Source organism: Drosophila miranda, chromosome 3, assembly GCF_003369915.1.
Source record: "Drosophila miranda strain MSH22 chromosome 3, D.miranda_PacBio2.1, whole genome shotgun sequence".
NCBI lineage: Eukaryota > Metazoa > Arthropoda > Insecta > Diptera > Drosophilidae > Drosophila > Drosophila miranda.
The window spans coordinates 20,113,384-20,136,914 of record NC_046676.1 but is presented as its reverse complement, the minus strand read 5'-3'; the positions used below and the strand labels follow the sequence as shown (position 1 = coordinate 20,136,914).

The 23,531-nt window shown below is 43.9% G+C and overlaps 5 protein-coding genes across 10 annotated transcripts; 4 read left to right on the top strand and 1 right to left on the bottom strand.

The window, feature by feature from the left end:
- Positions 1–218: 218 nt before the first annotated feature.
- LOC108160125 (cathepsin L) lies at positions 219–6,318 on the top strand. Its single transcript, XM_017293919.2, has 4 exons — positions 219–411; positions 1,309–1,421; positions 5,180–5,394; positions 5,461–6,318. The coding sequence occupies exons 2-4, from the start codon at positions 1,323–1,325 to the stop codon at positions 6,170–6,172; spliced, it is 1,026 nt and encodes a 341-aa protein (XP_017149408.1). The 5' UTR covers positions 219–411; positions 1,309–1,322; the 3' UTR covers positions 6,173–6,318.
- Positions 2,913–3,998, top strand: LOC108160126. The gene has a single exon (XM_017293920.2). The coding sequence runs from the start codon at positions 3,445–3,447 to the stop codon at positions 3,628–3,630; it is 186 nt and encodes a 61-aa protein (XP_017149409.1). The 5' UTR covers positions 2,913–3,444; the 3' UTR covers positions 3,631–3,998.
- A 1,748-nt stretch (positions 6,319–8,066) lies between the features above and the next one.
- On the top strand, positions 8,067–9,807 carry LOC108159481 (protein LTV1 homolog). The gene is made up of 2 exons (XM_017292811.2): positions 8,067–8,159; positions 8,227–9,807. Exons 1-2 carry the CDS (start codon positions 8,157–8,159, stop codon positions 9,709–9,711), a joined length of 1,488 nt encoding a protein of 495 aa, XP_017148300.1. The 5' UTR covers positions 8,067–8,156; the 3' UTR covers positions 9,712–9,807.
- A 1,976-nt stretch (positions 9,808–11,783) lies between these two features.
- Positions 11,784–19,572, top strand: LOC108159482 (glycine receptor subunit alpha-2). Of its 5 annotated transcripts, none has more exons than XM_033390378.1 (10): positions 11,784–13,028; positions 13,136–13,291; positions 13,851–13,927; positions 15,018–15,117; positions 15,172–15,347; positions 17,150–17,305; positions 17,386–17,750; positions 17,811–17,927; positions 18,013–18,117; positions 18,185–19,572. In XM_033390378.1, exons 2-10 carry the CDS (start codon positions 13,230–13,232, stop codon positions 18,383–18,385), a joined length of 1,359 nt encoding a protein of 452 aa, XP_033246269.1. In that variant the 5' UTR covers positions 11,784–13,028; positions 13,136–13,229; the 3' UTR covers positions 18,386–19,572. The 5 variants fall into 5 exon arrangements, with proteins under 5 accessions (XP_033246269.1, XP_033246268.1, XP_033246270.1 ...); XM_033390377.1 differs by having other exon boundaries at positions 11,786–13,028; positions 17,811–17,939; XM_033390379.1 differs by having other exon boundaries at positions 11,787–13,028; positions 15,193–15,347.
- On the bottom strand, positions 19,363–23,498 carry LOC108159480 (periodic tryptophan protein 2 homolog). 2 transcript variants are annotated; one of them, XR_001775326.2, is made up of 11 exons: positions 23,388–23,498; positions 23,223–23,335; positions 21,899–23,164; positions 21,495–21,834; positions 21,294–21,439; positions 21,086–21,233; positions 20,780–21,014; positions 20,551–20,712; positions 19,965–20,181; positions 19,625–19,900; positions 19,363–19,571 (listed from the first exon to the last, which is right to left on the bottom strand). XR_001775326.2 is itself a non-coding variant. In XM_017292809.2 (10 exons), exons 1-10 carry the CDS (start codon positions 23,403–23,405, stop codon positions 19,699–19,701), a joined length of 2,847 nt encoding a protein of 948 aa, XP_017148298.1. In that variant the 5' UTR covers positions 23,406–23,498; the 3' UTR covers positions 19,363–19,698. The 2 variants fall into 2 exon arrangements, 1 of the variants encoding a protein (XP_017148298.1); XM_017292809.2 differs by having other exon boundaries at positions 19,363–19,900.
- Between the last annotated feature and the right edge of the window lie 33 nt (positions 23,499–23,531).

The window sequence follows — 23,531 nt, the reverse complement described above, 5'->3', positions numbered from 1 at the left end:
TCAAGTGTTTAAAATAAGCCTGTCGATTAGAAAATAGATTCATTAATTAGATAAAATTATGTGGGCAGGGCTGAAAGATCCAGATAGCTAGTAATATTGGAGGGAATATCAAAAGCGAGGAATGTAGAGCTCAAATTAGTCGGTATATTCTTCAAATGAGATGGTATATTTTGGTATATTTCTGACGGTCGTGCAGCACTGGTCAGCTATAATTTATTTCTTCGGAGCAACAATTTCTGGTGACATTTATTTAAAAACAAAAAGTCTTCGGGTGCAGAGCTATTGCGACTTGGAATCGTAAAGAAACGACTTAAATATTTGAATAATTGCATTTACAGTACACTGTGATTGTAGCTTATAAAAACAACAATAACAGTGCTTTGTGGCGGTTTTAGCGGCGTAGTTCGAGTGGTAAGTGAAATTTATAAATCACGTCCAGAGTCAGCAAATTAACAGCATCGCATTAGGGAAATTGCTAAAACAAATTGCGTCATGCTCTTTTTGTCCCTCACTTCACTTTGGTATGTGTATGGTTTGTGTATGTGGAACAAATTGGAACAAGTAATGCATTCCAGCAGCATCGCAGCGTCAGCTGCTTTGTTGTTTCTATTCTTTTCCGCATCCCGCATATTCTGTTGCGCTGCTGTTTAGCTCTTCTTTGTTTGGTGTTTATTGCGCTGGCGGCCATTTCTTCGTTTCAGCAAACAGACGCACTTTGTTTTCCCTCCCCTTTGTGTTGACCTATTTTCATTTTTCATTTGTTTTCTGTTTGCTTTATCTACCGTTCGGTTATTTGCAACACTTGTGTTAGGGTAGATGATTCACCTTGAAATCAGTTTCAAAACCAGTTTGTAGCCCTCGAACTTGGCACAAATGATTGCACCAATAATAACATTTTTATCAAATGCCTCTCACGTATTCGAAATGAGCCACAAGATCGCAAAAACAATTGCAGCAAATATGGCAGACCAGACTCTTAAACACCACACACACACACACAGCATATACACACACGAAGATAGAAAAGAGCGGCACAAAGTGGAATGGCCGATTAGATAGCGGGTATTGTTCGAATTCGAAACTAAACTAACAAAACAAAGCAAAAACTCCCTCGTTAGCTCGCGATCCGCCCCCTGTATTAGTCAGCATACAATTAAAATGTTATTAGCCAAATCCCGTAAAAGCCCCTGCATCAATCAATGTTTTCGGAATCTCGTGAAATGTGTCTGCTTGCTCCATAGCTAGCTGGACAACTTCACGTGATTGAACGATGCTAAGTTTACTTACTAATTGTGTGAAATTTTACAGATTTAATACAAAAAATGCGGACAGCATTGATTCTTTCCCTCCTCGCCCTGGTGGCAGTGGCGCAGGCCGTCTCCTATGCCGAGGTCATCCAGGAGGAATGGCACACCTTCAAGGTAAGTACTGTTTCTGATCGAGATTTGTCACCCAGGAAATCCGAGCTAAGCAAGTGTTTTGTGACAGAAGGCAGGGGGCTTTGTGACGATGATTAATATCTTTTTGATGTTTTGTTTGCATAGTTGGACTGTTTTTCCATTGTCTTTCGCTGCATATGATGTTTTCGCCGATTGGGCTTGCCTTTCAGGGGCGTGCTGAATCACGAGTGAGTGCACTGCACTGGGCTGCATTATCTATATAACGCCCAGCAGATAAGTCCAGGCTAGTCTTGGACTCAGTCAGTCACATGCTTGCTCACATGACCGCCGCTTAGCCCATCCGCAAAACGTTGTCATCTGACAGACGAACGTTTTTCCGCCTACTTTTACTCAGTACGGTGCCGACGCGGGTCAGCCCGGAGCGATAAGCTGCGGCTTGAGCTGAGACTGGGCCACTGATAAGCCGGCCATGCATTACTTTTTTCGCAATAATTTCTTAATCATACCATTGCTCTGACCATTGATCTGTGGCAGGCTAGTTTCAGTTACCCCGTTCTGAATCATTTACCCTGCTAAATGGTTTCTGTATTGGTTGCACTTTTGCAGTTTTTCTTTGTCCAAGCCGCGCACAGCATTCTGTCTTCCTATCATCCATATCAATTGATTTGCAATGCGACTGTACTCACTGTGGGATCTATGTATTTCCTTATCAGTCTATCAAAATGTTTCGACTCGATCTAAGCGAAAAACAATTGTTTTCTGTCTGCATTATTAATGTACTGGCGTGACATGTGCCATTAACCAACTGTTTTATGGGGGCGTATAATTATAAATAACTTTTACATATATAGTGTGATAGGGTATGTAATTGCCATGGATGTTTTTCCTTTACACAAATCTATCTATAATTTTATAATTTAATTTCAGTATTAGTTTGAATTTTAAATATTCCCGCCATTTATATATTATTGTGTCACTTTGTGTTTGTTGTTAAACCAAACAGCTGTTTTGCTTGGTTCTCTGCATCGTATGGTCACACTCCGAAAACAGTGCTACCCATGATTGAGAAATAAAAGGCCGCGCAATTCAAATTAAAATTACATTGCTTCAGTTTTTAGTGATGTCCCAGTGGAACTTTAATCGCTGTACAGTCTTATGTTACAGAGTCTGTGGCTTGCAAATTTACATATATACAGTTGCAAAGCTCTTGCAACTCTCTGATAAGCTTACACTTACCACGAACCACAATAACTAATCTAATGGGAGCGAAATGGGGGGATAACACTGTAGTGACGTGTGACGCACGGCTCCGCTTATCAAATTGGCACTTTGTTTTCGTTTGTGTTAGGGAGCACAGAGCAACAGAGCTTTTGGCTCTCCTCTCACTGAAAAACAAGAGCATGCGAAAGAAAGACAAAAAGCACCGTACCGAAAATCGACAAGTAGCAAATATTTTGCGGACTTGCAAAAACAGCAATGATAATGATATTAGTACCTGTGCATGTTTTGTCAACTTCGCAGTCGGATATATACATACATACATAGGTGCTCCAACCGGTTGGATTGGCCAATGTTTGCATACATTTTATGAAATGAAATCCTTATAAATCATCTGCTCCGCCTATACAAATTGCCCAAATGGTGGAAACCGGTTCGGGTTTGAATCCATTCTGCGCGCGCTGCACAAAACAAAATACGAAATACGAATACGAGTATTTAGAGTACCCACAGAAGAACTCTCAATAGTGTGCGCGCGCGCTCATAGCAGGAAACTGCTTGCTGGTGGTTGCTATTTATATTATTTCAGATTCCCGCCCGACACTACGCAGGCGGCAGGCAAAGCGAGCACACAGCAGAAACGAGAGAAGCCACTTGGGAGAGAAAAATAAATTAAAGGAGCCACACAGCACGAAAATCATCCAGAAAAAGCACAAGACAGAAAAGCACGCGCGTCATCAAAACCAAAAACGTGTTGGCCAACAAACTGCCGGAAAATTACATAAAAGTGGAAGAAAAAGTGAACCTAAAGCAGTAGAACTGAACCATGGCCAGTCCCAGTCCGAATGACCTGAACGTGACAGTAGACGTGGTGCTGCCCACACTCATTGTTGTGGCCATGTTCGTAATAAACGGCTTCGTCTTCCATTATATCATGCGAAAACGGCGCCAGTGGAAGGAAACGGGCGCTGTGGAATCTGGCACTCCCGACATTGAGATGGAGCACCTGTAGCATCTGTACCGATCAAAGGCAGGCCAAATAAGCCAGTCCGTTAGTGAGAACTAATTCGCCTTAGCCGGTGGATGGTTTGAGATACTCAGCATCGTCGAAGCTCAGCCCAACTGCAACAAAATTGCCGCCCCATCCATCAGCCCCGCTGCTAAAAGCAAATCGGGTCTCGCTCTACGGGAATGGAGATGCGCCACACAAATATTTGCCTATACTATAGATAGTACATACTATACGGAGTGTATACGTCGGGTACCTTTAGATAATTCACGTGCATTTAATTACGGTTTCTACGTTTGTAAGCTCATCTTTTTCGTCATTAATTTTTCTACAAAATATACAATAAAAATGTGTGAATTTTGCTATAAAAATCGAGACTCGTATATTAGAATGTCTGTGTCCGAGCAAACAAAACAAAAAAATCGATGGACGGTTAACGATTTATGCTGTGAAAAGGTTTCCCCACTTGAACTCGATGGAATGGATAGATGGAAGGGATGGGGGCTGCTTGTCTGAAATTCGTATCAATTATGTCAATTATACGAGTCAAGCCATCCGAAACACGCACTGACATGGACATGGGACCATCCGGCTGGCCGCATTTCGGGGCGACAATTGTTGCCTGGTCCCATGGTGATGGTGAAGCTGTCTGTTATGATTATGCCTGGTTCCCACTGTAATTTACTTGTTGTCTGTTCTGAGAACACAAGACTCTCTGGGCTTTGTGCGCCCCTAACTAACAGTCATTATTTGTTTTTTTTATTTTAAATGGATTTTCTGCTATCTAAATATACATTTAAGATCTGTCGCGTTCGTTCCACTGCAAACAAAGCTGTTTTGTGCCGTCTGTAATGTATATCTACAGTTCGAGTTCTATTGCAATAGTATGCTCTTTGACACTATCATTTGTGGAACTCTCGTTCTATTTCCGTTGTGAAAAAGACATGCGGGCTAGAGAACAAACAACCCCCGAAACCAATCCTATGGGGCGACCAATGCAGCGATAGTTTGAACAGATACAGAAACGCATTCTTTTTCATGCCAAAGTTCTTCCCTGTAAACGGCTGCTCTGTATTTGTTTACTACCTGGAAATTTAACACCATTTCGCAGTTTCTGTGGATGTTTTAGTGCGGCAATCGTAAAGAATTTTATAGTTATGTGGAGTTTATGGCCGCTGCTACTGTTGTTGGCTAACCGCAGACAGTTTGGACAGCTCGTGCCAGGTTAGTTGGTCCGTGATAAGGTTATCTCAAGATTGGAAACTATTTAATGCCTGAGAGATGGGAGGTGGATCGAAAATACAATTTACGTAAATGCCAGATTTTATACATTTTTCAACATTTTCGACTAGACCCAACAGTCCAAATGCATTCTACTCGAGAGCTGTAGGCAACGTCGTATCTAATCGTACTACCATAGCGTGACTTGAATATTGATTTATTAAAACATTGTCTCGATAAGAAGGGAAACCTGGCGATAAGGGCGATACCGGGACTACTACTACACATCCTATATGTATGTATATTCAATTATGTGTGTTGCCATCCACAGCTGGAGCACCGCAAGAACTACCAGGACGAGACTGAGGAGCGCTTCCGGCTGAAGATCTTCAATGAGAATAAGCACAAGATCGCCAAGCATAACCAGCTATGGGCCACCGGCGCGGTGAGTTTCAAGATGGCCGTCAACAAGTATGCAGATATGCTGCACCACGAGTTCTACTCCACAATGAACGGCTTCAACTACACCCTGCACAAGCAGCTGCGGTAAGTGTTTCGTACCCCCTCAAAAGAAAGACTAAGGAGCTTATGTATATATATATATTATTGCAGTAACGCCGATGAGAGCTTCAAGGGTGTGACCTTTATCTCGCCGGAACATGTGACCCTGCCAAAGCAAGTGGACTGGCGCACCAAGGGCGCTGTCACCGATGTCAAGGATCAGGGTCACTGCGGCAGCTGCTGGGCCTTCTCCAGCACCGGTGCCTTGGAGGGACAGCATTACCGCAAGTCGGGCGTGCTGGTGTCTCTATCCGAGCAGAATCTGGTTGACTGCTCGACGAAGTATGGCAACAACGGCTGCAATGGCGGTCTCATGGACAACGCCTTCCGCTACATCAAGGACAATGGCGGCATCGACACCGAGAAGTCCTATCCCTATGAGGCCATCGATGACTCTTGCCACTTCAACAAGGGCACGATCGGAGCCACAGATCGTGGATTCGTTGACATTCCCCAGGGCAATGAGAAGAAGATGGCGGAGGCAGTGGCCACCATTGGACCCGTCGCCGTTGCCATCGATGCCTCTCACGAGTCGTTCCAGTTCTACTCCGAGGGCGTCTACAACGAACCCGCTTGCGATGCCCAGAACTTGGATCACGGAGTTCTGGTTGTGGGCTTTGGCACCGATGAGTCTGGCGAGGACTACTGGCTGGTGAAGAACTCTTGGGGAACCACCTGGGGCGACAAGGGCTTCATCAAGATGTTGCGCAACAAGGGGAACCAGTGCGGCATTGCCTCTGCATCCAGCTATCCTCTGGTCTAGTCTGGCCCCGATGTACTCCCCCAGAAACACATCCCCTTTATGATACACACAAAAAAAAACCCCAAGACCCAACAAAAGCATCTCAGAAGAAACTTTAATATTTAGCCAATATTTTATCTTATCATTTGAATTCTTACACTACTTATTCTTCCATCATATTTCATTTCATTTAATCTCTGCCATGTAAACCCATCAAAAACAAGTACATGTTTTATGTTGGTGTTTGTAAAACAATAAAAAAATAAATACAAAAAAATTAGAAAATAATCTAAAACGAGGGAGAACGTTGTGAGTTGCTGCGGAGACCGCAACTCTAAATTTATACCCGATACTTAGTCAGTATGGCTCTCCTCCGGCAGACGCCGCTAATATTAAACGACACGACAAAGAGAGAGACAGAAAATCAGTCTGAGCTTGTCGTCGGGCGCTGCGTGGCCACTGTAAATTGATTTCTTGCTTTTGGCTATAAAAATGAGCCGATCTGATCCAGATTCAGCCATCTGATAGATATGGTCATTATCTATGATTCTGCGTTTTTAGTTTTCTCTGAGATATACGTTTTATAGTGAGATCTAACAGAAGTGCGGATACCAAATTTGGTTACTCTAGCCTTAATAGTCTCTGAGATTTGAGGATGCCCCAGATTTTCGTCCTTTGCGGGGGCGGAAGGGGGTGTGGCGAAATTTGGACACGAAACGGTCAAGGTCCGATATCACAGGAGTGTGGATACCAAATTTGGTTGCTCTGGCTCTTATAGGTTCTGAGATCCTTGAACTCATATTTTGCAATTGGCAAAACCGACCATGAAACCTGTGTGTTAGAGAGAGACAGAGCGAGAAAGAATGAAATTGTTTTCTTGATTCTGGCTATAATAATTATACGATCTGGTAGAGATTTTACACTCTAGAACATATAGTCATTTTCTACGATTCTTCGTTTTTGGTTTTATCGTACCTTTAAAAATGTGGATGCCACAGATTTTCGTCCTTTGTGGGGGCGGAAGTGGGCGGGGCGAAGTTTTGAAATATTTTTGTAGCAGTGACATATCACAGAAGTCTGGATCCAAAACATCGTTGCTCTAGCTCTTATAGTCTTTGAGCACTAGGCGCTGAATGGGACGGACAGACGGACGGACGGACAGACGGACAGACAGACAGGGCTCAATCGACTCGGCTATTGATGCTGATCAAGAATATATAAATATATGTACTTTATGGGGTCAGAAACGATTCCTTCTGGACGTTACACACATCCACTTTTAACACAAATCTAATATACCCCAATACTCATTTTGAGTATCGGGTATAAAAATGTATGTACGTTATATTGAGACGAGTGTCGGAACTGGTGAAGGTTTTTGTCCACCGATCGCTGAAGTGGAAGGACGTGGAGGTGCTAGCCTCACACAGCCAATTTTCAGTGTGTGTATAGAAATAGTTTCACGGCAAGAATACGCCAAAGTACGAGGTGCAGGTCGGCGGAAACTCAACCAAGACATCTTCACCGAGCTAAGGAACGAGCGCTTGTCGCTGAAGGAAGCTACAGGAGAAGTGGATAGCCACAGGATTTATTCAAATGGATTGCATTTAAATCCTTGTAGCTCATTCACTTTCAAACAATTTCCATTTGGTGCGCACCACTAGGCATTTTTCGCTCTCTTTGAATCGGGTATGAATCGGTAATAAAATCAAGTGTTTAAAATAAACCAGACAATTAGAAAATTGATTCATTAATCAGATAAAATTATGTGGGCATGGCTAAATATTCTATATAGCTAATAAAACTCGACGGAATATCAAAAACGAGGAATATGTATAATAGAACTTGTATTCGTCAGTATATTTTTGGTATTTTTAAAAAATGGGATGGTATATTTTGGTATATTTCTGTGGGTCGATATTTTAACGATAAATCCGATAAACACACTGCAAGGCACATGTGTTTCTGTGTCTGTTGACAAAAAATTTAATAAAAACAATCTAAAATGGTGAGTTTGGCGCGAACCCCGCCTTAATACATACAACTTAATTAATAACTGTGTGTACGTCTTTTAGGTAAAGGGAAAGAAACCATACATTGACCGCAAGAAGGCGGTAACCTTCCATTTGGTCCACCGCAGTCAGCACGATCCACTTGTCACAGACGAAAATGCGCCGCAGCGTGTGCTCTTGGAGGCTGCTGCGAGGCAGCGACAGTCCCAGACCAAATCGCAGGACGAGGCACCAGTAGATCCCGCAAAGCGTCAGGAGGAGCAAAAGAAATTCGGCATTCACTTTGATGACGACTACGACTACTTGCAGCACATGAAGAAACGTGAGAACGATGTGGTCTGGGAGTACATGGAGAATCCAAACCATGCCAAGAAGCGCCAGGAGGACGATAAGCCGTCGACAGCTCCCAAACTAGTGTTGCCCAGTTCGGTTTTTGCCAGCGAGTTTGAAGAGACCGAGGGAATGCTGAACAAGGCAGCTCCCCAATCATTGCGCTTGGACTGGGATCCAGATGTAGTGGCGGCACTGGATAGCGATTGCGAAAATGAAGAACTGGAGGATGATTTTGTTATGCAGGCGATGGACGACGGTGATGAAGATGACGAGGACGATTGGACTGACGAAGAGGAGGGCGACGATGAGGACATGGACTTTGATTCAGATAATATGAATGAAGACGAAGATGAGGATGAGCTAATGGATCGCCTGGCTCCTTTGATGCGAGAGCGTCGTTTCGATGACGAGGAAGTCAAGTCTCGTTTCACAGAATATTCCATGTCGTCCAGTGTCATTCGTCGTAATGAGCAGCTCTCCTTGTTGGACGACCGCTTCGAAAAGTTCTATGCCAGCTATGATGATCCCGAGCTGGGTGACCTGGCCCTGGAAGATATCGAAGGCAATTGGCACCAAAAGCACCCGGTCGTCATGCAATGCTTCCAGGAATTCAAAAAGAAGAACAAAACAATCGACTACAACAAAGATTGGGATCGTGAGCGCATTGAAAAGTACAGGCATGTGGTTGAGGGCGAAGAGGACCCCACCGAGGAGCTAGTCGAATACGAAGTGGACGATCCCAAGCAAAAGAAATGGGACTGTGAGTCTATTCTGTCAACATACTCAAATATCTACAATCATCCAAAGCTGATTGATGAGCCACGGCGCAGTCGTCGCTCCAGTGCCAGTTCAAACCCAGCTCCCATTCAGATCGATCCCAAAACTGGACTGCCCGCCAATGTTTTGCGTGGCGGCGTTGATGGCCAGCTCACAGCCAAAGCTTTGGCCAATCTGGGTGATGACTCGGTCGCTGCAACGGGCCCAAAGTCGCTGTGCGCCAAGTCGGTGCTGTCGACGCTAAGCGTTCTGTCTATACGCCCCAAGGACGAGTCTGCCGAGGAGAAGAAGGAGAGGAAGCGTCTGCTAAAAGATTACCGAAACGAACGACGCATCGAGAAGAAGGCCAACGCAGAGGCCTTCAGGGAGGAGAAGAAGCGGCAAACTCACGTCAAGATCAACCAGCGATCCAATCAGCAGGGCGCCACAATTGTCTAACTTAAGTTCCCAGCTCTGTTCTTTAGGTTTAAATGTGAATTGTATACACAAGGCGTATGTATAAAGTGATATCTATATGAGGAGTATAAACACTGACACGCGTTTCTTTCGATCCCTCTGCCAACTGGTCGCTAGTCCTTTATGCCAATGGCTCTCGAAAACTGTTGGGTCCAATGACCCAATAATGGAAAATTGTACGAATTATATGCTGATGCATGGATGGGGAATTGGAGCTCTGGATGTCGAGCTTTGGTTGGCGTCATCGTCAGTTGTCAGTTGGCCATTAATCAAAGTGGCTGCCTGCTCCACACGCGCTGCCTGCTCCACGCTGTGCGTGCCAAGCAAAGCTGATATACGAACCACTATACGAAGCCGTGATGCCCTGAAAGGATATGCCGCACAGTTGGCTTTCTCCTGTCACCGCACGGACGTCCAACCAGCTATACCCCAACTAACTGACGCGGATAGAGTGGCAGATAACAAGAGACTTGACTTGGCCTGCCATGCAACAATTAGCTCAGCTCTAAAACAGTCTCACCGACTGCTTACGATTCGCGAATCGCTAGCTATGTACAAGAGCTCGACTGCCGAACATAAAACGGAATCAACAGCAAGACAATCGAAATGAAAATAAAATAAAGTTCATTTCATTGTCAGTTTTTGGTGAATGTTGCCAAAACAGCAACAATAATGTCATAACAAAATGTTCCATTTACCTTGCCCCTTGACTGATGTGGTCTCCATACAGTACATCTGTATGGTGGGTATATCCCATATATGTACGGTATCCACACTCTACTATACTATTCTGTATGTACTCATGAGTGTAATTGTCTTTGTATATTATAGTTAGTCCTACAAACGCGATTTGTATTTACATTGCCATATAGAAATTTCCCACGAGGCATGGGGCCTGGGTGCCAGCGAAGGAAGGCCTTGTTTCCAGCCTTTTAACGCTCGGCTGTTACCATAGTTAGTGGAAGGTTGCCTAGCCCAGACACCGCTCCTGTGCCTGTGCCAGTGGCAGTGGCAGTTGTGTAGTGTTTTGGTTATTTTGTGGAAAACGTCAAGTCAAATCGCATGCACTTCATTGGAAAAACCAACGTCAGTCAGGATCCGTTTCTCGGTTGTTGTGCATATGTATGTACATACATATGTTCCCACTCGTATGTGGACAATTATAAGAAAAATTTACACAGTTGATCCCTTCACCAATACATAATATAAGTAATGTAATGGAGATTGGAAATTTCCAAATACATTTCCATGGGAATCCAACACCAATTTGCAACCGAACTGCACTCGTGCTCATGCTCCTTTCCGCCATTCCTCTTGTCCGCCTGTCCTTCCCCGACAAGCCAAACTCCTTGTAAATGGAAACCCGTTACAGTTGGTTGTCGTGCCTCAGTCTCCATTGAACGGTCGAGCGGCGTTGGGGGACGTTGGTTTTTTTTTTTTTAGTTATTGTTGGTGTTGTTGTATTTCGTATTAAAGCTGGCAAGGAAAGTGGCAAGAAATTCGCGTACTTTTTTTGTCCGTTGAGTTCAGTTTTAGTTCCTGAGCGAAGGCGAACGGATTCGGGCGCGCGTCGTTCCCGTAACGCGGTAATTTCCCAATAATATTTAGATTTTGATTGGATGGAACGGAGTTGAGTGGAGTGGAGTGTAGCGGTGGAAAGCCGGGGCTCGCGTGAGGCAAGCGTTAAACTAGTGTAATTGCAGGCGGTTCTGGGAATGAAACCGCAACAGAACACATTCATAAATGCCATTAACTACAAAATTAATGCCATTGTTGGGGGAAGTACATTTTTTTCAATGTTGCCAATTCATAATCGAAAGTCCCCGAGAATCGTTTCCTGCCTGCCTGCCAAGACTAGGCAGTTATTCTTTTATATAATCAGGCAAGAGTTCAAAAAATTAAAATTAAAAATTCATTTGTTTTAATTTTGTGTGGATCTTTGAACCGAGCCGAACAGCTCAACGAGTGCGAGTACAAATGGAAATAAATGATTTTTTTTTTAGTTAATTAGTGGCAGTAACAAATCAAATCAAACCAACATCATCCCAAATATTTATATAAATATGTACCTACGTAATAAAATAACTAATTGTCAAAAAGAATGGAATACGTATACGTGTTATATACATACCTAGTGCAAATGACTTAAACACTCCCATCTAAGATCTATATCTGACAAAAAAAACGTGTCGCATCTGAGTCTGTGTCGCGTCTGCGTCTGCCTACACCTACACCTACAGCTAGACCATTTGCGTTGGGCTTAGCCGGATGCTGTTCATCTGACGATCTACATACTACGAGTGGTATGCATGCTCTCAGATCTGGAAGTGGAATTTTTAATTTGCGAAAAATACTTGACCACACGACCATGCCATTGCCAGTGTCAATGTCAGAGAACAGGAAGATAAGAGCTGAGTGAGAAACAGAAAGTAATTTATAGGAAATGGAAGTCCAGTCCACACCAGTCCAGGCAATTATGTGTGCTTGAACCAGTCACACAAGCCAGGAAGTGTGTAATTGATCAGGCATCTCTCTCTGGCCCTCCTTAAAGGTACATATTTGATATCTGGATGCGTACTTTATACGATACGAACATCAATCGGATGTATAAGTAGTGGCATAGATTGAGCTGTTATTATATATCGTATCGCATCGCCAGGCGGATAGCAAAATGTACCGGACTTAAGTAAAATTGGCACGCGATTCAATTGAATCTTGGCGCGAAGTGTGCTAGTGCTCGGCCCCAGTGCTGGGGCAATTACACGACCAATGCCTCCTCCGTCAAACACCACGACACAGAACACACCCCACACATAGAACATCTCACTGGGTATCAGCTTACGGCCGCTATCCGCAATCGCCATACGCCGCTGGTTGACTGCTAACAGTAACATCCAGCCAGCCCACACACAGAGGCCCTCGCTTGAGGAATCTACATATCATGGATGCGGACACACACTAGCATCCGTATGGTATGTAGATACACACATAGATACTGGCATACATATGTATCTGGATGAGCACACTTTCGCGACCAAAGCTCGACTGTCTTCGACTGTGAGATTCTTTGTTTGTTTGAGTTTAGAACGAACCGAGCTGGAGGCAAGACTGCGGGACCACAAGTCTCGAATCAAGGACTCAGCTACGATCTTCCCTACCCTTCTCTTGTTTTTTTCAGTGATCGTTCGTGTTCGTGTCCTGCTGCAAGTGCAATTATGTACATATGAGTGTATGTGCATAGTGTCTATGAAAAGTGAAAACACGTTAAGAAACGAAAACAAAATCAATCGAAATACAATGTAAGAGATATAACATACCAGTACTCCGCAAAGTTCGGTTGAAACCAAAACCCGAAACCGAAAATGAAATTGAAAATAAAAATGATGCTCAAAATATTGTGTTACAGAGACCGAATTATGAAATTCCCACGTCGGTGTAAAGTGAGATGAATTGAGGCCTGAAGTTACAAAATTCCTTTCCCGTTCCGTCGCCCCAACACCATGCTTGGCAAACTCAAAAGGAACGCATTCATATCGCTTGGATTGGGATTCATATTGATATGGTAAGCTCAGCTCGAATTTCCTCCTTCCTTTTCCAGCTAGGCTCGATGTGGATTCAGTTCAAGGGACAGACTCGACCGTTAGGTATACCGGCAACCTTCATTTGGATATGAGCATTGCCAAATAGAAAATCGGTTCGTTTTTGACAAATCACCCAGAAGCAAGGTCACTTGGATACCAGTCAAATGGGAATTCTGCACGTCATATGAGTACTACATCCGATTGGAATAATATCAAAAAACTGCAAAAAGCAAACCACGTACATAATATAATTCGCTTACAAACCAGTTAAACAGAAGCTAAAGTCAAGTCTAGCAGAACAGAACAGAACAGACCGGAACACAGCAGTACAGAAGGCAGCCCAGCAAACACGAATGAAGTTAATTTCAAATTCAGACTTAAATTGACAAAGTTTGCAATAGTTGCATGTGGCAGCCATCAGCCAACAGCCACAGCCCCCAGCCTTAGCTTAGCCCCAACCCCCCCCTGTCCGTGACTCCATATAAAGGATTGTATTTGAAATTTTCTTTTTCTTTGGTTTTTTTGCTGCTCATTTTGCAGGCTGAGCGAAGCAACGGAGACCCAAGTGAACTACACAGCCAAGCCGCGAGTGGTTCTTCCGCCTAATTATGTCAAGGGTAAGTTAAGCCCAGACCCAGAGGCCGGCCCGGCCGACACCAACACCAAATCAAACCCCCCTCTGAACAAATTACTCGTACTATTGTAATGGGAGGTTACCTTTCGTACTCCTCTCTATGGGTGTCTGCTGTGTCTGTGTCGGCGGCTTCCATCCACTTGAAGCATGAGGTTGAGGTGCGAGTGCGATTCGTTCCTCTCCAGCCTTTGTTTTTAATTGCATGGATTTTTCGCCATTCTTTTTGTGATTTCTGATTTGTTTGTACCATGAAACCATGAAACCCGCCAAACCACCAACAGCCGCAGGATATGCATATGCGTGTTCGGTTTTTCTTCACGGTTTTGTTCATTTCGTGACGCGGTAAATTTCAGGGCCTCCGTCTTTGTTACTGGGTTACGGTTACGGTTCTCCACAGTCTCCGTCTGAGAGCCGCAATTTAGGTCTTTGACGTCATCCACAATTACGATCGATTCAAATCAAAATAACATTTACCGGCGACAATTTCTTTGACTGGAACTATGAAAGAACCCTCAAGATATAATGGGAATATAATCGAATGGGACTTCTAGAATAAACTATTTCCTAACTTATGGATCGTTGAATCTTTGCTTCCACGGACTCGAATCCCATTACCCCCCATACGGGAAGCTTCCCCCAACCGCCTGCAAGGAAATGCATAATTAAGGACAATTTTAACTGTGCCGAGTAGAGCAGTTTTCATTGGAAGAAAAACATTCGTGGAAGCTAATCAACACCTTTATTTCTATCGATTTTCCCTGGTTGTGTAATACGCATTACCATTAGCCCCGTAGACTGGCCCTGAACTTGAAGAGAGCCCGAGGTGGCTGTCGGTGATGTGTGTTTCCTTTTTAGAGAACTCACACCGTACCGCACCGACAGAGGCACACGTAAATGAATTTGCGCACGAGACGTTCTATTATTTTGAATGGCTGGATGGCCGGTGTTCATGTGGAAGAGCTGGTGTAACCATTGTTTATATGTACATATGTACATACATATGAGTTGTATATGCTAATGAGTTCACACCCAAGTCGAAGATAATCAGCGATCGCCTTGATGATTTATTGCAGAAATACGACCGCCCTCGAAGAAGGGATCCCCAGTGATAGTAGACTTTAGCATATTTGTTGTAGATATTAACTCAATTAACGTAGAGGATATGGACTTTAGGTAAGTGGAGCCGCGTCCCAGATCAAATGCGGGCGACCATAATGGATCATATAGCAATACTGTGTATATTTTCAGAGTAGACATGTTTATACATCAGTGCTGGCATGAGCCACGACTGGAGATCCCCGACGACATCTTCGAGGAGGGCGACGACTATGTGACACTGCTTCCAGAAGTCTTTGAGAATTTTTGGCAGCCGGATCCGTACTTTCTCAATTCGAAAATTGCCGGTACGTTCTTCAAACTTTAAATAAACAAACTCCATGTATGCCTTTGTGTGTGCGTTTGTAGGATCTGAAACAATTCCCAATCGTGCACTTTGTCCAGCCGACAACCTCTACTACTACAATATGTGTCTAATATCTAGATATCTACTATATAGTACATATAAGTTTGGATGATCATTTGTATATAGTAACAAATTCTTCTGTATCTGTTTGTTTTTCCTAATCCGTTCCGTTGATTTCTCTAACGACTAATCGTTTCCAAACTAACAATACTGAAACTTCTACATAGGATATGGAAGTCCATATGTTGCGTCCACCTCTATGCTACGCAATAAGGGTGAAAGAGATTCGAAAAACTTTCATCTGAACAAAGATTTAAGTATATCAATGAATCTAGATCTGTGTTTACAATTTTGTGTTATGCCAAAAGCCATCCAAATCGAAATCAATCCATATCCTCCATACAATCTGTATCTGTATATTCAACATTCTCAGAATACTATTATGATATCTAATGAACAAGATGTAGTATATACCTTGTCTATAAATATATATAAATATATACCCATACTGGCATCCACCATTTGTGAACAAAAAAATTTACATTTCGTTTGCTTTTACTCGTTAAATCCCCCCCATCAGGAGATACTACTAGTACCGCCCACGTGGCGCGTCATTGCACGCACGAAATCCATTCCACCACTTCCACATCCACTTCCAATGCCATGGTCACCCAGGGCACTCCAACTCCAACCACACCCGCCAGAACTCTAAACATTCCTCTCACCCACACGCTCCAAACGAAAAATGAAAAACGAAATTTGCAGTTGCACTCGGAGTCCCCTGATTAGATCTCTCACCTTGAAATCACGGCTGTACTTTGTCGGGAAAATGTGGTTTTCTATTTGGTTTACGTTTTTTTGGTTGCCATTGTCAACATTTAAAGGACGAAAATCGATTGCAAATCGGTCAAGCTTTATTCCGTCCTGTCACGTTATTTTCAAGATTACTACAACTGCATGTTTTATCAGTGCAAAACTCCAGAATCGTTGGATCTTTGGTAAAATTAACATTTTCAACTTCTGAAAGGCATGCTCCGAAATATCTCCTTTAAATTTTCTTAGATTTTTGCAGTTAGTGTGGGTAATGGATGGATCTCTTTTAATGGCATACACTGATACTTGATCGTTGATCTTATTATTATGGAAAACAACTAGAATGTTCCTCGTGGTTTTTCAATAAAAAAAATCTTAATATAATCAGCTTCAATAAAATCAAAGTCTATAATATACCCCTTTTCATACTGACTCTTTTTAATTATACTCTTTTACCAACGATCGATAAGTGCACACATATTTTCTTAACGAATAAGAGTTTTTACAAAATAAAAGTCATTTTATGCCAAGTACTAGAAGAGCAAATATTTCCCACAACAACAACAAGCATCAATGTGCCTCGTCATGCACATGCTGTGTATGTTGTTTTTGCAATGTGAGCGTCAATGACCTGCTCCGTTTAGAGTAGTGGTACCTCTGTAGTCCAAAATCAGTGGCGGTAAAGGTACCGGACAGGGTTATTTATGCTAAGTAGAGCAGACACCGCACTCTTCCCTTGTAGAAACTTGATGCTTAAACTAGACATAAGGCGATCACGAGCACCGGCCAAATCAACCAATAAACAATCAACCACTCAACCACAAAAATGAGCAAAGAAAAATGAGTCTTTCGATTCCAATGCCATAGTTCTAATCAAACCCCATTTGTTCCGCATCTCTGCAACGTCTTCTCGATGTCTTCTCGTTGTAGAAATAGCAACTCTGACCCACAAGTTCACATCAGTGACGCTGTACAAAAACAAGACGGTTCGCTATGCGGCGCGGATGCATGCCATCATTGCCTGCCAGATGGAGTTCCAGCTGTACCCCATGGACATACAAGTGTGTCCCATCCACATTGAGAGCTGTGAGTGGCAACCCCTCCCATTCCCCGCAGACAAGAGCAGCCTCTAACAAAATTTACAATTCAAAATTCACTCAATGAAGTCTCATCGAACAACCAGAAGGTGAAGCTCCGCTGGTCCGACTCGGGCGTGACCCTCAATCCGGAACTGAAGCTCCTGCAGTACAATCTGGGCCAGCCCCTGCAGCTGGAGGAGAGCGATGGCTACATGCCGGAGAAGGTGGGCAATTTCTCGCGGCTCACCGTGTTCTTCCGCTTCGAGCGCCAGATCGGCCATCATCTCATCCAGACGTTCGCCCCCTCCTCGCTGGTGGTGATGCTCTCCTGGTTCAGCTTCTGGCTGGGACTAGACGCCATACCGGGACGGGTTACTCTGCTTGTGACCTGCATGCTGACGCTGGTCACCATGTTCACGGGGGCGGATATTCCCCCAGTGGCCTATGTGAAGGTGGCCAATGAGTTAACCAGCAAAATAAAGTATAGAGGTTAAACAACATTTCTGTTGCAGGCCCTGGACCTGTGGATGGCCGGCTGCATGCTGTCCGTGTTCGCAGCCCTGGCCGAGTTCGTTGTGGTCAAAGTCCTGGACGTACAGTACCAGTACCAGGTGAACCGCATACCCAAGGTACTGCCAATGGTAAGGCAGAGCTGTGGATATCCCTTTAATAAATAATGCCACCTTCTTATCGTCCCGAATTGAAATCGCGTAGCGCATCAGTAACATGGAAAAAGGTCAATGTGCAACGGTGGCTAGCTGGGAGGGCGGAGCCGTGCGGTCGCGTAAAGCCACCCAAACGCCCACGACGCCCGGACAGGTGAGTGATTATCTTTTTAGATAATTTTAGGGAATGTGTGCACCTGTCAAGCCGCCTTATTTCGCAGACATCGCTGCAGGGAAACGGAGGACCGCCGAAGCCGGCGCGGCGGCAGAGCCTACTTTCGGTGGCATGGACGGACACGGACACGGGCGTCGAGAAGATAATGTGGCGGGAGATCGATAAGGTCTCCCGCGCTGTCTTTCCCATACTATTCTTTGTATTTGTTCTCCTGTACTGGCCGATCCTGCTGATGAAGTCGTCCTAGGACTTGGGGAGTTCCAGATTGCATATGTCTGGACTCCGTTAAAAACTCTATAGGCAATGGGCGGTAAATCTGACAAATTAAACTCAAGTTTTGAAGACACACAGTGCAATATCAAAAAGAAGAGTCTTTGAACCTCAAAATCTATCATCGAAGTACAACCAACAAGTGAAAACTACAGTTACCTACATAAGTAATTGCCAGCAGCTACAATGCTACATATTCCTATATCGGACACACTGTGCTATGAACAAAATATAACTAAGCTATCGACAATTTGCTCACGGAGAATACTTGATTCATTTGGAGTATTTGCTTTGTATAAAACGTATCTTATATTTAACGATAATTTTAGTTTCACATTAATTTTAATCTATGCTATGAGGGACACCACTCACAGAACTACGAGTATATGCTTAAGCTGCAGTCCTACCTATGCATGATTTGGCTTTGCAGTGAATTTCTTTAATCTCAGCACACACATTTGTCAATGAGATAAGCTGGAGAATATATACATATTTATATATCACTGTGCTAGTGACAATATACCCCTGAATCGAAAGGGATGGCTGTCCCTGCTTTGAAAGTATTCAATACATATCGTATGTATGCGCATACCTAGTATGTTCGAGCTACGAAACGAGACAGCTATTTTCTAGCAGACGGCTATTTTAGTTGAATTTTTTTATTAGGCTTAGGCAAATCAGCCAAGAAATTGCATTGGTGCTTTAAGGAGATAATAAAATGGCCTTTAAGGATATTTGGATTGTAAATAACTTAACAGAGGAACAGTGAACGCTTTTTAGAGATTTTTACATACATATTTAGAATTATTTATCAATTATAGCGTATTTTTATGCAAGCATTAGAGCTGTGGCTTTTACAACTAATTCGAAAACATCTTCATATGTATTGTATAAACCGACCTGTAGTTCAAGCAGCGCACACCAGGCATCAGGCAGGTTTTTGTAAACATATTATTGTTAAGCAAAATCGAGTTTATATTTGATATGAAAATACAGACACAATGTAAATACATTATATCACTATATTAACATAAATATATTTATCTAAGATTTATCTGCTATGCCAGTCAAGCTTACATATATGTAAGTATGTATCCTTTCCATCTCTTAAGTTGCGGTGTTCACTAAGCTGATCATAGTTCGGTGAGCTCTCGAATAGGGTTCTAGGAAAAGCTTTAAATTTATTCTTAATAAAAGAAAAGTCGCGTACATTTACCAAACAAACTAATATTTGCATTTAAACACAATCAACAAGACATCGACAAAAGGCGGATGTATCGAACAACATTCCTATTCGTCATCCTCGGATTCGGTGGCACTCTCCTCCTCGTCGCTAAACTGCATCTGTGATGACCCATTCTCTTTTGCCCTAATAAGCAGCATATCATCATCGCTGTCCCCGTCCATGGTGCTCTTGTTTCCCTCATTTCCTTGATCCAACTGGTCGGCCCTGTCCAGGAGAACCCTCAAAGTGTACTTGTTATAGTCACAGCTGTGAGTATATAAAAGGAATCAGTAAAATTGGTTCAGAGAAAGGGAAGGATGGTAATACTCACATTTTATTGAGGGTTTCGTATTTCCTTGAGAGGATTTCATGCAGGGCCAGCAGGCCAGTGTGCTGGAAGACGCCATCCTGGTTTCCATGCAGTGTAAGTAGGCAGCAGCTCCATTGCAGATAGAATTCAATGTGTGGCGTGGATTGCAAGAGGCGGGCCAATTGCTGCAACAAGCGCTGGGCAAACTCTGCCGACAGATCCGCACAGACTAGATCGACTAGAAAGATGTAAGTAGGAAGGCAAAATTGGCATGAATATACAAGCACTCCATATGCATGCAATGCAGACACGTGCTGGGCAGATGGCAGAGCAGTTTATGACCAGTTTACGGCCATTTATATATGTGAAAGGGGAAGGTATTGCAAGGGGTTATTAACCAAGGCAAACCGAGAGAGCCTTGAAACTGTTTATTAACACAGCAAAAGTGCAAATTTGCACATTCGATCGAAAAATGGAGTCAGGGCAATGGCGACCGCCTCTGGTGAGTGTGTCGCTGCTATTTTTAGACACGGCAAGGCCGAAGGTTGCCCAACTGACAAGGACTGGCCCATGAATAGTATAAAAAACGATTTTGCATTCTACTTACTATCCCTGTACGGCACACGCTCCACCACCAAAGCAATCAAATTGGGTTCATTTAGCTTCAAGGACATAACCAGCGCCTTTGTAAAGTCCAGCTTTTTGAGAGACTCATGGACCGCCTTCGGCGTCACTTCCAGCGACAAGTCAAACGGATCAAAGACAACGCCTGAATGGGAAACAAAATGAAGTGAACATATGGGAAAACAATCTTAAACCCTTTAGATATAGCTTACCTTTATCCAAGGCATAGATGCAGAGACCCTCCGTTCCAGCAGCTGCAAAGGCCTGACCAGTCGGCGAGAACTTTACAGAGAACACTCTCACCTCGGGCTGGAAGCGTCTGGAGGACATATCTCCTTTGCGTACACCAGGCAATCGAATGGCAACCTTTCCGCCCTCAAACTCTTCGCGTTGCTCCACCAAAGCCATATTGCCGAATTCGCTTAAATTCTTACGACTGATATAATCCTAATTTAATAAGTAGCAAAAAATACATTTATACATTACATTAAATCAATGTGCTTTTGGAAAATTCTTACATTCAGGCCATCTAAGCTGTGGTTTTGAGTGATCTGGAATTTCTTGAGGAGGATGGCCTCCTTAACATGGTAAATACAAATATTGGGAGACTTTCCAGCAGCCAACAGACACTCCCCATCCGCAGAGTACTCAATGGTGGAGAAGTAACTGAAATCGTTATTGATTTAAATTGAAGCTTGAACGATTTCGATTGCTACAAGGACTCACTTGGCTTGGGCATTCTTCTTGGCTGTTATCACATCGGTTTCCATGCGACCGCTGCTCAGATCATTGCGTCCCTCTATGCTGGTCACTTGACTGGCAGATTTGATGTCAAAAATGGTTATGTTACCGCTCAATGTGGCCACAGCAATCTGAATAGGAGTGTATTGTAGTATTATCTAGGTACGGCATATCTTTCGCTCTCACCTCTTCACCGCTGGGACTGAATGTCACATTTGTGACATCTGAGACAGCATCAATGGTTTCATGCTCGCTATTGCTCTCCAGGCAGTTCCAAATCTTGATTGTCTTGTCCCAAGAACCCGAAACCAGAGTGGAAGATGTGGCTACTGGCGAGAAAGCCAACGAGACCACTGGACCCTCATGGCCGCTGATGATCTCTAGAAGTTTGCCCGTTTTCACCGACCAAAGGAATATGTCGAAGATATCCTGCCCGCCTGCTACTACTAGCTCGCCGGAATAGTCCACTGCAACGCAGGAAAATTGAGCGGGATTCGGTGAGGTAAAGGTCCTAAAGTTTCGATATCTATACGAAAATCAACATATGTTAGATATCGTCTTCTGTAAGAACTGTACGGTGTAAAACCTACCTGATGACATCAAAAGCACGCACTGTGCCATCCAGGGAGCTGCTGACCAAAAACTTCTTGTTCCTACTGAACTGAATGCCAGTCACACCGCTGGTGTGCTCACTGAAGGTGACGAAGCAGAAGCTGCTTTGGGTGTTCCACAGCTTCACCTTGGAGTCCTCACCGCCAGTGGCAATGTACTGGCCATCTGAAGAGTAAGCAATGCAGGTCATCTCGCTGCTGTGGCCCTGTTGTTTCATAATATACTGCTCGCTTTGCCATTCCCAGACCAATAGTTGTCCAATCTCACGCGACGCCAAGGCCACCCAATCACCAGTGCAGTTGAATATCGCCGCCGAGATGGGATAGTCGGAAATGCTCAGCGAATGAATCATGTTCACATCGGGTAGCTCATAGAGGTAAAATGCTCCGGTGCTAAAGGCCACAACCAAGACCTTAGTGCGCCTGTTATAGTTGGCTGCCGTCAACTGGACATCCCTTTGCTCTTTGCGGGGTTCATCAGCCAGATAGTGTCGGGCCAGCTTTTTATAAAAGAAGGGATGCATCTTCTTAACTGCCTCGTCCTTCAGTTCATTCACATCGAGGGCGATAGCTGCCGAGTCTTCTTTTAAAGCCTGCTTCTCTACCACGTTTTCTACATCGTCTTCGGATTCATTGTCCGAGTCCTTTTGCTCCAGCTTCCTGCTTTTTGGAGCTGGCACCTCGGGTTTCTCTGGATCCTCCAAGTCCGATGGGGCCAAGCTGCATTCCCACAAACAAAGCTGTCCATTCCGACTGATTGTGTTGAGATGCAAGCTATTGGCTTCGAAGAAGCAGGATACAATACCATCCGTGTGCCCAGTTAAGTTGTAAGTGCGGAAATTCGTTGTGTAGTTGATAGCGCAGATCTTTGTCGAGCTGTCACGACAGCCAATGGCCAGTAGCCGCGAATCTGAAGACCAATCCAGCCAGGTAACATCATCATAGCCACCGAGGAAGCTCCGTTTCAGTACGAACGGGTTGTACTCTCCGGTTATTTCTCCTGGTGCGCAGAAGATGAGCACCAAATTCTCACGCGCCACGGCAAAATATTTTCCATCGGGACTGAAGCAGATGCACTGCACACCAGTTTGGAATTTGTGCCTGTGTATCACCGTGCAGGACACCATGCTGATGAGTTGAGCATCGCCCTGCTCGTTAACAGCGATCAGCAGGCTTCCATCCGGAGAAAGCGCAATGTTTGTGTAATTATAGCGCGACTCCAACGAAAGGGTGCGCGATTTATTGCTGATAGGATGGTTAAGGGTAATGTAATTCGGTTAGCCATTAAATTCTTGCAACCTACTTTTTCAAATCGTGCACCGTTATCCGATTGCCCACGGGACTAATAACTGAATTGCCATCCGGCGAGAAGACCAAATTACCATTGCGATAAATTGTACCCAACAAGTTGGAAAACTATAACAGCAGAGGTTGGGTTAAGTGCTCTATACAGATTATAGCAACTTACTTTGTACGAAAACTTCATTTTGGTGGCTGGTTCCTAGCAAAAAACAAAACAAACCTCGCACGTGTTGGTTGATAAACAGTACATTCGCATGTTCGCGCAAAACGCTGGCCCTGCCAACTAGTTGCCAGACAGCTGTTCTGTCGG